Raw genomic sequence first — 9764 nt, 5'->3', positions numbered from 1 at the left:
ACTGCGCCAGCGTGCTTTTAAACATCCAAATGCACATTCTGCACTTGCTCAGCCTGTAGTTGAACAGCTCCTGACTACTGTCCAGGCTGCCTGCGTACGGCTTCACGAGCCATGGCATTAAGGGGTAGGCTGGGTCCCCAAGGATAACTATAGGCATTTCAACATCCCCAACGGTTATTTTCTGGTCTGGGAATAAAGTCCCTTCCTGCAGCTTTTGAAACAGACCAGAGTTCCTGAAGATGCGAGTGTCATGTACCTTTCCCAGCCATCCCACGTTGATGTTGGTGAAACGTCCCTTGTGATCCACCAGTGCTTGCAGCACTATTGAAAAGTACCCCTTGCGGTTTATGTACTCGCCGGCTTGGTGCTCCGGTGCCAAGATAGGGATATGGGTTCCGTCTATGACCCCACCACAGTTAGGGAATCCCATTGCAGCAAAGCCATCCACTATGACCTGCACATTTCCCAGGGTCATTACCCTTGATATCAGCAGATATTTGATTGCGTTAGCTACTTGCATCACAGCAGCCCCCACAGTAGATTTGCCCACTCCAAATTGATTCCCGACTGACCGGTAGCTGTCTGGCGTTGCAAGCTTCCACACAGCTATTGCCACTTGCTTCTCAACTGTGAGGGCTGCTCTCATCTTGGTATTCTTGTGCCTCAGGGCAGGGGAAAGCAAGTCACAAAGTTCCATGAAAGTGCCCTTATGCATGCGAAAGTTTCGCAGCCACTGGGAATCGTCCCAGACCTGCAACACTATGTGGTCCCACCAGTCTGTGCTTGTTTCCCGGGCCCAGAATCAGCGTTCCACTGTATGAACCTGCCCCATTAGCACCATGATGCTCACATTGCCAGGGCCCATGCTTTGAGAGAAGTCTGTGTCCATGTCCTCATCACTCTCGTCACCGCACTGACGTCGCCTACTCGCCCGGTTTCGCTTTGCCAGGTTCTGGTGCTGCATATACTGCTGGATAATGCGTGCGGTGTTTAATGTGCTCCTAATTGCCAAAGTGATCTGAGCGGGCTCCATGCTTGCCGTGGTATGGCGTCTGCACAAGTAACTCAAGAAAAAAGGCGCAAAATGATTGTCTGCCCTTGCTTTCATGGAGGGAGGGAGGGAACGGGGGCCTGACGATATGTACCCAGAACCACCCGCGACAATGTTTTAGCTCCATCAGGCACTGGGATCTCAACCCACAATTCCAATGGGCAGCGGAGACTGTGGGAACTGTGGGATAGCTACCCACAGTGCAACACTCTGGAAGTCGACGGTTGCCTCAGTACTGTGGACCCACTCCGCCGACTACATGCACTTAGAGCATTTGTGTGGGGACACACAATCGACTGTATAAAAACGCTTTCTACAAAACCGACTTCTATAAATTCGACCTAATTTCATAGTGTAGACATACCCTATGTTAGATACTTACTTGCCCCTCTTCCATACCCCAGCAAGACAGGACAGGACTGTTATCCCCATTAAACAAATGTGAGGGGAGAGAGAGTGCATGTGTGTGTGGGGAGGATGCAATTCTCCAGCAGGCTGGGGACCCTTGGGAAATGGTATGTTGGCAAGCACTGATTTTATCGCAGTCTGGGCAGCAACAGGAAAAAAACCAGAGGAACTGAAAATCACTGGCCAGTGGCCACTTCACTGTGTTGCTCAAAGGCCAGACTTTGTTGTTGCTTTTGGCTCCCTCCAGGACTGCGCTCTGAATGCCTGGGCTGTGGGGGCTCTTCTGAGTGGGCCATAAAATTAAACAGTTTCATAACCCAGGAGAGAAGAAATCAGTAAACAGCTCAGGGATTAGGGAAGTCAGCGGAGTGGTCTCACAAAGGACAAGTCTTACTGGACAAACCTGACCGGGGCTTTGCAATGTTGTTGTAGCCATGTTGGTCCCAGGATATTAGAGAGCCAAAGTGAGAGACAGTCAGAGTGTTGGTAGGTGAAGGGCTCTGGATTTCAGTGCAGCCCTTGACACAGGACATATCTGGGACATCTTTTCAGAATGCCCAGTAGTCCAGGTTACCTAAGCAGGCATTTCTTTGGCACCCCTAGAGCAAGAGACAAGAGCGGCTAATGCTAGAGGCACACACCGTAACACAGTAATGTCTGAAGCAGCTTTATTACATTGGCATATAAAACGAGCTCAGAATAGGAACGACTGGCACAGTTTAACTCCTGCTTGATGCCCCTTGCAGCCAATGATTTTAGTTTATAATCCAGTTATTGGGTGATGTTATGATTGTCATGTTACATAGAAGCATTGTATGGTAAATTGAGTTAAGTTGTAGGGTGGTAGAAGTATAAGCTTGAACAGTAGTTAGAGGGAATCAGGGATTAGATAGCTAAGGAAGAAAGGCTGAAATGTAAGACCTGTAGGCTGAGGCCTGCAAGATTTTAGCTTAGCTATTTTAGGCCCTGGAGCTAAGAAATGCTGACAAAATTAAGTGACTGAAGAATAACCCTATGCACTGAGATGATGGGAAAAGAGGCACCAAGGGGTAACATTGCAAAAAATTAGCTGGAAGATTAATTTTAAATCATAAAAATGTGGTAGAGGCCCACATGTGTCTGCACCATGGGATACAGGTTGTGTGTCAATGCCAATGAGAATAAAGAGAACCTACATGACCTATAGAAATTGGGGTCCCGTCTGTTTCTAGAGAACATCAGACCAATAAGGAAAAAGAGGGGTGACACTTGCATGTACATGTGCAGAATGTAAGTATAGGGAGAATCACATAAAAAGGGGGTGCTCAGAGCAGGAAAATTGAGCTTCCTATGGGCAAACTCCAGCAGGAAGCATCCCTGTACTGATGATCAATCCATGAGAGACCCACCTGACCCTAATGCTGTCTAGGAGGATGCGAGTCTGGCTGCAGTTAGAACTGGTGCCTGGATAGATCTAGGCATTGTATATGCTGTGATACTCATAACTGTGTTGGTAACGTTAATAAAATGAATACAAGATAATAGACCTTCTTCTTGTGATTGTCTGTTACTTGCTTATGGCTTCATGTGTTTCTATGAGCTCTAGAGCTAAAACAGGCAGAGAGAGCTCTGCTGAACTGTAAAAACAACAAGGAGTCCTTGTGGCCCCTTAGAGGCCCCTTAGTGGCCCAAATTAGTCTCTAATTTGTTAGTCTGTTGAACTGTAGCCGCCAGAGCCAAGCCCTCGATGGTGTAATAGAACAGCTCTAAAGTTACCTTTAAAAAATAATAAAGGCTACCTACACCCCAATGGTGTAGGAAGACTGGTGATGATGATGGCTTGACACAGGGTCAGATTTTCTGAGGTGGGGAGAGCCCAGGTCAGTGTCTCACCAAATCCTGCTATAATGTGAAATTCACCCCGTGCACAGGGCCTGTATGAAGCCAAGACATCATTAAAAGCCTAAAAAAGTGGGACTGAAGCAGGACCTCGCCCTAATGCTGGCTTCTCACACAGGAGCGAACCCTGTCCACTCTGATTCCAACTGCTGGGTGTGGGTATCCTGTCCTGTGGGCGGGGACAGGGCTAAAAGAACCAAAGCCAAAGGGGGAAGTATCAAATGAAGTGTTGGCCAGGGGTAAACAGCAAGGCACGGAGCTGGGAATGTGTGTTGTGCAAGGACTGGCCTCATCGAACATCTTCATTACTGAGCTGGGCAGTGGGAGAAAGCCACATGCTGACGAACTCTGCAGATGGCACTAGGCCAGGAGGAGCTGTGAGCACCAGGGAGAGGAACAGGAATCACAGAAAATAAGATTCAGCTTGGAAACATGCAAAGCCACGCGAGAAAAAGCGTCTTGGGGGGAGGAGAAAAACCTGCCAGGTAACCAGGCTGAAATGCCCTGGGAGCGAGTGTAAAGAACAAACACACGATGGCAGCAAAAGAGAGGCCTTCAGGGCAGGTAGCACATCACGGTGCAGGAATACAATTGCCTTCTCTATATGGCCTGGGCAGGCCATGCCAGGCGATGCCGACATCTGGCCCTGGGCAGGCTGTGCCAGGTGACGCTGTATCCCATGCAGCTCAGGACCAGAAAGATGGAGAAAACCCCTAAGTATTTACAAGAAGGGCAACCCACCTGCTAAGGAGACTGGTGGATTGGATGTGTGTGGGGGACATGAGTCACAACAGCTGAGAGCAGGGTGGGGGCCCCTGGCAGGGAGGGAGAGGAGTGAGTTAGAGCAGTGCATGGCTTATAACTAGGAGGAAGGCAATGAATGGAGAATACAGCCTGAATCTCTGGAAACTTTTCCCAAGTGCAAAATCTTTGCCTGTGGGGTCATTTCCCCAAGGGAAGGGGAGGAAGGTCTGTTTCTTGGGACATTGAACACAAAGCTGCACAAGTCCTGAAGAATAGAATGCAGAGTACGACCCTGCAACAATCTCTGGGGAGGGGCTAGAGTCGATCTACAAGGTCTTTTCCCCCAGTCCCCACCTCTGTATGTTTGGCCAAGGAAGCAGAAACAAACTGGGCGGCAAAGTGGAATACAAGGCACTGCCCTACTTCCCGCTGGGGCTGCTGCTGCGGGGCGCGGAATAGCGGTCAGGCTTTGGGAAGCTGTTTATCACCAGCCCTTTCCCTTCTCAGGCTGTAAAGTCTTGGGTCACCAGGTTGAAGACGTTGCTCTCCATGGACGACTGCCATTTACCCCAGTTCCTCCGGATCTCAGCCTGCACCTGGAACAGCCCAGCAGAGAATCACCTTGGAACAGCGCTGGGAGAAGCTGGGCCTTCCCCACTTTGAGCTTCACTTCAACCCATAGGAAATGGAGACCAGCACCCAGACCCCTCCCCCGAGGACTCATTCAGGTTTGGCAAAGGGCTTTGAGAGCCTCACAGGGAAGGGTCCACAGGGATGCAGGGTCTCATATCTACAGGCCAATGAAAGGTGGCTTTTTACATCATCAGTTCAACTGATTTAGCCTCCCAGTGTCAGAAACCCCCTCCCTCAGCACTCAGGGAGCCCCCTTTAACAGATACAGATGGCACCAGCTGGTTGGGCTGGAGCCGAGGAGGGATGTGGTAATAAGGACACAATCCCTGTGCTAGACACCGCACTGGGGAGGTTAATTAGAAAAGGAACCCTGAGCCAATGCAGTGCGTGTGCACATCCTTGTGTGTATGTGTATACATGTGTGCACTGCATGTATCTGTGTGCACATGCATGTGTTCACAAGTGAATTTGTGTGCACACGTGCATGTGTTTGTGCATGCATGTGTGCACACATGTGTGCTGAAAGGAAATCACTCACCTCCCCATTCAGGAAGCAGTACAGCAGAGCCACCAGGAACCCCTGAAATACAACAGCAGGGGAAGAAGTTTCACAGAACAAACATGTTGCTGCATTTCTCCACCCTCCTGGAAAGCCCAAGGGCTAGACTCCTCCCATTTCATTTATGCTGTTACAAATACTCTGTGGATGTTCATCTAAAGAAGGTGGTTGCTGCTGTTGGGGCCTAGCTATTCATAGGAGCCACATGGAGTTTATCTGACTGGTTTGCAGCCCTCACAGCAATGATACATTCTGTTCCTTGGTAAGATAGGGACTGCGCCTGGGGATTCTGGGTAATTGCATCGGGGGAGGGAATCAGGGTAGTACTGAGCTGGTTACAATCACACCCTGGCTGTTAGTTTGACATGCAGCGAAAGGGTGACGCTCCGTTTGCGTTCATGGACAGTCAGACGTCTCCTTCGACTGTATTTCCCCCCCTTATTTTGTAGTTCTCTTTTTTAAAATAAAGAAATAAGAGCCCATTTTCTACCTCTGTCAGCCTGCGGCAACCCCCTCCATGCCCTGTTTTGATGTGTGGGCAGGGCACAGGGTGCAAGGGCTGCACGTGGGTGGTACAGGGAGAGAGAATCTGGGCCCAGGTTCACAGCTGGGGCTTCTGTTATTACTCCTCTCAGCGCCAGCTGCTCCCTCACTCTCATACCTGATAGGAGCCAAGAACCAGTTCGAAATAGAGTCTTGCTTCAACGCCAATATTCTCCGGGAAGAGGGCGAACACCACGTAGTGAACCCCAAAGAGGGGGATGAGAAGCAGTGTGGATTTTGCCAGTCTCCTGGGAAGAATCAAAGTGACAGGTTCTGGTTATACAAGAATCACTGGGTTCGCACTGTTAGTGAATTAAAAATGCTCTTCCCTCCCAGGAAATAGAGCTACTGGGAAAGTATTAAAATTGAATAGTGCATCTGGCCTTTCTACATCCGTTTAAATGACACCGCACTAGGTCTGTTGCAGAACAAGTGTCACTTGGGGAGGGGTCAGGAAAAGTGACCCACTAGTTGGAGCCATGTTGGTCCCAGGATATTAGAGAGACAAGGTGGGGGAGGTGATATCTTTTATTCCACCAACTTCAGTTGGCGAGAGAGACAAGCTTTCAAGCCAAACAGAGCTCTTCTTCAGGTCTGGAAAAGACCCTCCGAGTGTCACAGTTAAATACAAGGTGGAACAGATTGTTTAGCATAAGTAGTTAACACATTTCAAGGGCCCATTCAAGGTGAAGTGGCCTGTTAACACACCTCCAGTCATAGGGGGAAAAGGAGAGAGAAAAAATGAAATGTTGAGGGGAGGTCGTGTTAGTGGGTTAGTGTTGTTATAAGCCATAAATCCAGTGTCTCTATTTAGTCCATGATTTTTAGTGTCTAGCACAGTTATGAATTTAAGCTCCCACACTTGTCTTCTGAAGGTTGTGCAGGTCTCCTTTGAAGATGAGGCCTGAGAGGTCAAACACAAAGTGATTGCTTTCTGTGAAGTGCTCACCCACATGTGAAAGGATGTTTTTGTCTATTATTTTCCCGTGTGAGTTTGTTTGAGAGCGTAGTGATTGTCTGGTTTCACCACAGTGTTGTTGCTGGGACATTTAGTGCACTGGATGAGGTACACCACATGTGATAGGCATGTGTAGGACCCATGGATCTTGGAAGGTGTGTTTGGGGGAGGACTTTGATCATCGTCGTAGCCATGGGCGGCAGGTTTGTATAATTTCTGGTGATGCCCAAGCAGAGCCGTCCCATCCATAGGACGGATTGGGGCACTGCTTCGGGCCCTGCGTTTTGGGCGGCCCCACGCTTCAGGGGGACAGAGGGTCCAGGGTGGCCTGGGGTGCTAGCGGGGGGCCTGGTGCTGGCAGCAGCAAGCAATCCGGCCACACCATGCCCCACCTCTTCCCACCCCACCCCCACTCCATCTCATCCTCCAAGCCCCAGCCCCTGAGCAATGCCGGGAGCCGGCAGGGTGGAGCGGAGTGGGCTGGGGCTGGGTCACTCGCTGCTGCCAGTGCCAGGCCCCCCGCTAACCCCCCAGGCTGCCCTGGACCCCATATCCCCGTGAAGAACAGGGCACCACTGTTAGGATATAGATATTCAGGCCTGTTGGTAAAGGCCTGTACTCAAAGAATTTAGGTCTATTCTTATCACTTGGCTAGTTATAGAGGTATAAAAGAAAGAATCGAAATCACTGTCTGCCAGTGTAAGGGCCTTCTCTCACTGTGACAGTCTGAGGCCCTGTGCTTAGGCTAAGGCCTTTGGCTAAGCTGCAGAGGCAGCCATAAGCTGGAAAGTGACCGGTCACCTCCTCACATCCCAAACTAGTCACATTGAAATAAGGTGCTATTGGGCTGTTAGGAATACACTCCTGTCCTGATAATGCCTATCGCCTCCAGAGAAAGGGAAGTGCCTAGAAAATGTAAAAGGAAACTTAGTTTGATAGCATCCTGTCTGGCAAGAACTCACTTATCAATAGCTGGGATGTGAAAACCTCACTTCTGTACTGTTTTGTCATTATAGTTCCCACTTTGCTATTGTTTGTCTGTATAATCTCTGTCTGGTTCTGTGATTGTTCCTGTCTGCTGTATAATTAATTTTGCTGGGTGTAAACTAATTAAGGTGTTGGGATATAATTGGTTACATAATCATGTTACAATATGTTAGGATTGGTTAGTTAAATTTCAGAAAAATGATTGGTTAAGGTATAGCTAAGCAGAACTCAAGTTTTACTATATAGTCTGCAGTCAATCAGGAAGTGAGGGGGTGGGTGTGGGGAGGGGAAATGGGAACAGGGAATGGGGCTGGGGAAATTGGAATCATGTTTGGCTAAGGGCAGGAATGGGAACAGGGACACAGGTGAAAGGCTCTGTGGTGTCAGAGCTGGGAAGGGGGATACTAAGGAAGGAAACTGGAATCATGCTTGCTGGAAGTTCACCCCAATAAACATTGAATTGTTTGCACCTTTGGACTTCGGGTATTGTTGCTCTCTGTTCATGCGAGAAGGACCAGGGAAGTAAGTGGGTGAAGGAATAAGCCCCCTAACAACCACCATGTTGTGTGACAGACACTTAACAAAATTACCGGACTTAGTGATGGACATTGGTATGGGGTGGGGGAGGGAATTATGTTATTCAGTCATTCAATCCATAAAATAGCACACAATTTTTCACACTGAAACCTCCCCCAGTAACCTGGCTAATAATAACAATAATAATAATAATAATAAATTCAATTCATATAATTAATGAAAAATGTGTGTATATGAGATTATTATATGAGAAATGAAAATGAGCTTTGGGAAAAATTATAAATGGACTTCTTTATAAAGAAATTGTAAGTTTTCTTACAGGAAAAGCCACAAACTGTCTGGAACGGAAGAGTAGATTGAATTACTTGCTCAGTGAAATTAAATACCCAGAGAATTGCTGGGCCTGTGATGATGACGACCTACGATTGCTCACCTGTGGCTCGCCCTCCCGGTACTGTGGAGGCACCACCAGGCAGATCTGCATCTGCAAGCAGGCCCCCTGCCTCAAGTGTGGCTCCCATTGGCCGTGTTGGCCAACAGGCTGGGACCCTCCCGATCAATGGGCTGGGGGGGGGAGGAGGAAGGCAGAGAAGGAGATTGTAGGGAGCAGGGGAGGTAGGGGGAGGGGAGCTGTCTCTGGAGGCACAAAGCGGGGACTCTCTGGAGAGGGGTGACAGAGGCACAGGGGTCGGTGGGGATTTTTCAGGAGGGCAGAGGGTTGTGTGGGGCTGGGGGGGAATGATGGACGGAGCCAGCTGCAGCCTGGGTCTACTGCAGCAGGATACGGACCCTGGACTTCAGGAAAGCAGACTTCGACTCCCTCAGGGAACAGATGGCCAGGATCCCCTGGGGGACTAACATGAAGGGGAAGGGAGTCCAGGAGAGCTGGCTGTATTTCAAGGAATCCCTGTTGAGGTTACAGGGACAAACCATCCCGATGAGTCGAAAGAATAATAAACATGGCAAGCGACCAGCTTGGCTTAATGGTGAAATCCTAGCGGATCTTAAACATAAAAAAGAAGCTTACAAGAAGTGGAAGGTTGGACATATGACCAGGGAAGAGTATAAAAATATTGCTCGGGCATGTAGGAAAGATATAAGGAGGGCCAAATCGCACCTGGAGCTGCAGCTAGCAAGAGATGTCAAGAGTAACAAGAAGGGTTTCTTCAGGTATGTTGGCAACAAGAAGAAAGCCAAGGAAAGTGTGGGCCCCTTACTGAATGAGGGAGGCAACCTAGTGACAGAGGATGTGGAAAAAGCTAATGTACTCAATGCTTTTTTTGCCTCTGTTTTCACTAACAAGGTCAGCTCCCAGACTGCTGCGCTGGGCATCACAGAATGGGGAAGAGATGGCCAGCCCTCTGTGGAGATAGAGGTGGTTAGGGACTATTTAGAAAAGCTGGACGTGCACAAGTCCATGGGGCCGGACGAGTTACATCCGAGAGTGCTGAAGGAATTGGCAGCTG

At 49.0% G+C, this 9764-nt stretch overlaps 1 protein-coding gene across 1 annotated transcript in view; it reads right to left on the bottom strand.

Annotated features, from left to right (window-relative positions):
- Positions 1-2190: 2190 nt before the first annotated feature.
- LOC141978492 (vasoactive intestinal polypeptide receptor 1-like) overlaps positions 2191-9764 on the bottom strand; it is a 77990-nt gene continuing 70416 nt past the window's right edge. The window contains exons 11-13 of the mRNA XM_074940640.1: positions 5935-6064; positions 5253-5294; positions 2191-4677 (exon numbers count right to left, since the gene is read on the bottom strand). Of these exons, the coding sequence (XP_074796741.1) occupies positions 4585-4677; positions 5253-5294; positions 5935-6064 (265 nt within the window). The 3' untranslated portion in view covers positions 2191-4584. The remainder of the gene's footprint in view (positions 4678-5252; positions 5295-5934; positions 6065-9764) is intronic.

Source organism: Natator depressus, chromosome 27, assembly GCF_965152275.1.
Source record: "Natator depressus isolate rNatDep1 chromosome 27, rNatDep2.hap1, whole genome shotgun sequence".
Lineage (NCBI taxonomy): Eukaryota > Metazoa > Chordata > Testudines > Cheloniidae > Natator > Natator depressus.
The sequence above is the reverse complement of the archived record's forward strand: the minus strand, read 5'-3'. Positions and strand labels throughout refer to the sequence as shown.